The 6,000-nt window shown below is 48.5% G+C and overlaps 1 protein-coding gene across 1 annotated transcript in view; it reads right to left on the reverse strand.

Annotated features, from left to right (window-relative positions):
* HSPB1 (heat shock protein family B (small) member 1) overlaps positions 1–5,604 on the reverse strand; it is a 39,222-nt gene extending 33,618 nt beyond the window's left edge. The window contains exon 1 of the mRNA XM_085649609.1: positions 4,800–5,604. Coding sequence (XP_085505735.1) covers positions 4,800–5,190 — 391 coding nt within the window. The 5' untranslated portion in view covers positions 5,191–5,604. The remainder of the gene's footprint in view (positions 1–4,799) is intronic.
* Between the last annotated feature and the right edge of the window lie 396 nt (positions 5,605–6,000).

A 6,000-nucleotide genomic window follows, 5' to 3' on the forward strand; every position in this document is an offset into this window, starting at 1 on the left:
AATTGGCAACACTGTGCTTATGACAGTCTGCCACAAGGTGGCGCTGCCTTGCTAATTTAGAGCTGACCACACAAAAGTTAATTATTGATGCAATATACATTAAAAAATACTATTACTTGCCACACAAACTAATCTTATAGCTTTGGAGGCCTTGAATAGGTATGAATTGTCACACTTGTAGGAGTGTGATGGTTAGTAGTTGTGTTGTTACTATTGTTGACAGCATGGCAGGTGCAATGTATGGTGCAAGGTGCAGTGGCCTCCTGACGAGAGCCCTGGCACTTATGTTTTTACAAATTAAGCACTGTTTCCTCCCATTTCCCTCTTACCCATACCTCTCTGTCCTTCTGTTCCTCGTTCCCACTTTTTCTCCTCCTTTACTACCTCTTCCCTTCTCCTTTTCTGTATTCAACTCTACCCTGTGACTCCCATTTACCTTTCTTTTTCTCCTCTGTCTTCCTCTATGTTTGTGTGTCTGTCTCTCTTGCGTTCTCTTTTTCTAACTTCCTCTCTTTAGGACTTTTGCGAGAGATATTGCATTCAACAGGAGGCTTGCAGCTCGCCCATTGCTTATCATTCATTGTTTTCACAGTCATTCTTATTTGTTGCCTTCTAATTGTCCTGTGTGTGCTGGCTTCACTTCCTCTTCTTGCGACTGGAGCCTGGACCAAGTACTGATTACTTCAGCTTGATTGCTGTCCTTCCGCTGATCGCGCTGTGATTGAGGTACAATTTTTATATGTTCTTCTTCCCTGTCATCCTTGGTGAACTTCTTGTCATTTAAAGGTATGTTTTACTATACCACACACACTTCAAAGAAGCCTTTCTCTCCTTTGATAAGGATGTTTATTGTGACAACTGAAGTTATCTGTTTCAAAATGTACTTTCACTAAGACTTGGACATGGGCATCATTGCTTTCTTTATGTGATAGGATTTTTTGTCAAATGTCATATTTTATTTCTTTTTTCACACATAGGAAGATCAACTGATTTGCTCAGAATCACAGGTGTGTTGTGCCAAGATCTAACAAGCATTGCCAAAAACAAATAGGTCCCGCCTTTGAGACTGTTGCCACTGCCATTGCCATTTGTTCATGGTGTACAGCATGGATGACTTTGGCAAGGATTTTTAGCCATACTGTACAGAAGCATGGCTGCAATATAGCTAAAAATAATAATAAAAAACGACTATGATGCATCAATTGCTGCTGCTTTTTTCTTTTTTAAAGTGCCTTGGCAGCATCATAGCGCTTTTTCAAATTAGTTTTAGCCACACAGCAAAGCACTCACACTGCTTTACAGCATGGCCAAGGCCACTATAATTTGGCTGCAAGGGAGGGCTGAATTATGCGGCAGCGTTGAGTAAATGATGCAGCAAGAAAAGGCAAATTATGTGGTGTAATGTGGCACATTTTGGGATAGTAATACTTCATTATTTGTCATTTTAAACTTAACACTGGGCATTGGTTGCACCTCATTATTACCAGTCTACCAGCCAGATATAGTAATAAGCAATAGAAAGGTGACCACTGAGCCAAAGGGCCTGCTGCTGCTTAGCAACACGTGTTTCTGCATTTTTAGTAACTTGTGAAACATTTGAGCTAGAAACATTTTTTTCAAACTGCAGATTATCCGGTAGATGTGGCAAATTTATAATAGTGTGAAAATCGTCACTGTTGCACAATCGCATAATTCCAGTAGCTCTGAGCATGGCTACAAAACATTGACAAAGACAATCACTCTCATAGGCGAGATCTATTGGCTTTGCCAATGCCTGTTTTGCTGTGCACCCCTTTTTTATCCAACTCTCCCAGGACAGGTAAAGTCTCACTTATGGAGGCCCCTATGGCTGCCACTGCCCTTACTTTAATGCCCATCCCTTCACTCTTTCTGCTCCGTCTCTATTTTTCTCTCTCTCTCCCTCCCTCGCTGCCTCTCCGCCTCCCATGCTCTCTCTAGTCTGCGGCCTCGCTCCGTTTCTCCCTCTTTACCCCACCCACCCTGATTCCTCAGTTTCTTCTTTCTCATGTCCTATGTACTCCTCTTCCTCCAGCTCTCCCAGGGCAGGTGAAGACTCTCGTCTGCCAACCCCATTGGCTGTCACGCCCTCCTTTAATGACTTTAAAGCCCTGTTCTTCAAGGGGACAGCTGTCGCCCCTGTTGTCACCCCCAGTGCCAGCTGCCGGCCGCACAGCCTTTCTATTTTAAAAGTCTCGTTCACTGAATGTCCCGCTACAACTCAGTGGCTGCTCCCCCTGCCACCCCCATCTCCCCCTCCGCACCCTCCCCCCCCACCCCACCCCCGCGCCTCATCCCGCTGAATGGGACAAGGGGCTCCCGAGTCTCCCATTTCTTGCAAATGTGAATGCAAATGTTAACAAGCCTTGGGCTGAATGGGACGCCTTAAAGGTTTGTGGCCCCCCGCGCCGCAGGAGTCTGCGTCACGCCCTTGCTCCAAGTGTCCCTCCTCCACGAGTCTGTGTCAAGGTCCAGGAACAGGCTCTGGACCCAATAACACTTTGAGGAATATTTTCAACAATATTGCGTCAGACGATGCGCGCGCGTACAGCCGGAAGGTTTGCTGCACAAAGAAGCGTCATGTATTGCTTCGCGGTCACCCCTGGGGCTGGACAGGGAACAATGACATTGAGGTTGGCACTGAAGTACAGAGAGGTTGTCAGTGCCACACTGGGGAGGGGGCTGGGACTGCCAAAGACGCTCTAAGCTGTCCAGGGAGGACTGGGCGATAGGGGACTCTGAAATGTGTTTGTCAGGCCAGAGCCTCTCACGGGATGGCGGGGCTGTAGCAGAGTCCGTTATATTTCAGAAGAGGCCTGGCAAGTGGCTGGCAGCGCCGCATCGTTGCTAGTATTTTAGAACGACTAGCCAGTTAGGAAATCTTACAAGCCATTACTTCGCTGCACGCCAATAACCATTACTCCCATTTGCAAACATATAAGGGAAGTGAAGCAGCGGTAGACGAGCTGATTTGCTCAAGATCAAACACTGTTGTGAATGTGGTAGGCGTGGGCTACAACTCAGGCCTCCAGATTCCGCAGTCTCAGACTTACAGGCGCTAACATTGAGTCTAAAGACGTCATTTAGAGGCGGCCAGTGATGGGACAGCTCCACAAACACACTGGATGTTCCCTGCACGCACCCCCATGCTTCCCGCCTCATTTAAGATTAGAGGGAGCCCTGCTTTCCTGACGGCTGAGCTGCCACTGGTTCTACCGGTAACTGAATACCCTGGGATATGCCAGCGAAGGGCGCGTCCCCTGTAGGGTTGGCCTTCCTGCACCATGCCCGCAGTGCCTTCATTGCCCAGGGCTTCTGCGTACACCGCGATGTCTTCAAACAGTGGTTCACCGTGGACTCACTCAACACTCATGGAAACTTTTTAACGCTTTACTGGTCAAGGAAACATTAAAAGTAACTTATGAAGAAAGATCCCAGTGAACAGACAGGACATTTACTCTCTGTGGTTACACATATTATTCAACTCAAGGTAGTAGTGCTCAGTGCCCAAGTCAACACCCAGTGACAGCGTCATATACGAAGAAGGGGTGCATTGGCAGAATGCGCAGAGAGCTAGGGGTCAGCCATGGAAAATATGGACCCAGAAGTGTGGGGTTTCAGCCAGTAGTGTAGTCTGGGTGTGAATTTCAATACAGAGGGGAAACAGATTTTGGAACTTGAGGTGGTTCAAAAGGTCCTACGGATCTGTTGTCAAGAATACGGCTCTGGATCTGCATTGTTCATAGTCATATGTAGATCTACTGGGATCTGTTCTCTTCTTGTGCACTTGCTACGGGAATTGACTTCTGGAATATCCGCTCCACCCAAGAATGCTCTCCTTGCTTTTCATGCCGCTGCTTGCCTCCAGTTATCGGCTTGCCCTCTTTCTGATCTTGGTCAAATCCTATTATACTTTGGAGTCTGTACTGCAGCGCGAGAACACCCTGACACTGAGGACTTTGAACTGTTCACTGAATTATAACATTACTAAACCTTTAGTAGGTAGGGCACACAGCGGGCACACCATGGACAATAAATCTAGTCTAGTGGTTGTGCTGTTGGCCGTGGATCTACTAGTCCTGGGTTCTCAGCTTGCCTTTTCTGCTGGCCCAATGTGTGTAGCTCTGGGGATGTCTATTCATTTCCCTCTACCTCAGTTCTAATTTTTGACGAGATTGGCAACTCTTATCAGTGGACTAAATGTTGCTATTAGGCACCTCTGTTAGTTGTTATTCATACACTACCTGTTTTCCGCATACCGTTGTGAACTTTGTTTGCCACTCATGAATGTTCTCTGTTACTGTGCAAAGGGTTAAGACTACTCTATACAAACACAAGTACAATTCAAATAAAACATTCATAAAGTGTATTCTTATGGTGTTTTATTTGCCTTTGAGATCTATGGAACATCCCTCACTATAGACCCCTTTAAGACAACGGCCACGCCAGTGCACCTAGTTGGAAGCTCCATAGACCAGTAATACATTATTTCTGCTGGATGCAGTTGGTAGCATATGTTTTTCTTGACATAGCATTAATAACTTGGAATAGATTTCCAATTAAATTCTGTTTAATGTTTTCAGCTTGTAATTGCTGTAACAAGGAGCCGCCTGCTTTGTTTCTGTCTTCGGGACACGGGTAGTCCAATGGTCACAAACCCATATGCTGCAACAAGATTCAGCGGAAACCAGTTTCATCTGGTCAAATGCAATATGTTGAGGACCACACGTTTGGGACCACCTGACCTTCTCAGAGGTAGACCAAGGCCTGCCCTTCCATACCTGTGATCTCCACGATGCCATCCTTGGTCTTCACCAGCAGTTCCTCCGGGGCGAAGTGGTTGACGTCCAGGCTGATCTTCCATCGGTCTGAGGTTTGGCGGATCTCCGAGATGCCGCTGCTCAGTTGGCGGCTCAGGGCGCGGCTGTAGGTGGGGATGGCGGCTGGTGGGGCTGCGATGGGGCTGACTGCGGCCACGGGCACCGTCTCAGTGGCGTTGGGCAGCATCCGGACATAGCCGGGCCAGCTGGTGCTGGGCCAGCGGTACCAGTCTTCTGGAATCTGGGGGAGCCCGAAGGACTGGTCGAAGAGGCGGCTGCCCTGGTACCAGTCCCGGAAGGGCTCCCAGCTGGGGGTGCGCAGGAAGGTGAAGGGGATCCGGCGCTCGGACATGACTGGTCTGTGGAGGAGTGGGTGTGCTCAGCTCTCCCTGCTGTCCCGCGTGACTGACTGCCCCGGGCTCTGGAAAGAGCAGCTCTTTATCAGAGGGCGGAGGGTTATTTTTAGGCGGCCGCCTCACCTCCTATTAATGGAGCTGGCACTGGGACACAGAGGGCCTGCCAAGCTTCCCTACAAAGATAGGACAATGCTCGGCTCCAGCAGAGTCATGCCGCCAGATTTATGCCTCTGATGCTTACTTTGTCTGCCTCCCATCACTCCCTCACTTCTGCAGACTGAAGTGAGCATGGATGGATGGGCGAGCCATCACCGAAAGCCGAGGTATCATCAGAGGCCACATATTAGCTTGTAATTGTCGGACAGGGCTGAGGCAGGCCCGCCATGTGTCGGTATGCCTGGCACGCGGCCTGGAAGATTCTCGAGGCTTCGATCAGGCTGGGGCCTCTGACGTGCTGGCGTTCGGGGGCTGACAACAAGGTGTCAGGCGCTGCCTGGCGTGCCAGACTGCTAGGGCCGTCTGCCTCTCTGATGCGGGAGCTTCCTGCCTACGATCGATCTCCCCCACGAATCGGTCCCTGATTTAGAAACACACATTCCTTTTTGGCTATTTAGATATGCCCAAACCAGGGCCTTATTTCGCCCCATCCTCGTCTCCTCTTGTTTAAAAATGTAAAACTAGCCGCGGGAAAAGTCTTGATTCCGCAAGCAGAAGTTTGTTTTATGAACTTTTTGGCGTTGTGAGCCACCTCTCTAAATATGCTTCTGGCAAACGCTTTCCAACAGAAACACTTTTCTTTAGAAAAT

The sequence above is a fragment of the Triturus cristatus genome, chromosome 3_2 (genome assembly GCF_964204655.1).
Source record: "Triturus cristatus chromosome 3_2, aTriCri1.1, whole genome shotgun sequence".
In the NCBI taxonomy this organism is placed as follows: domain Eukaryota; kingdom Metazoa; phylum Chordata; class Amphibia; order Caudata; family Salamandridae; genus Triturus; species Triturus cristatus.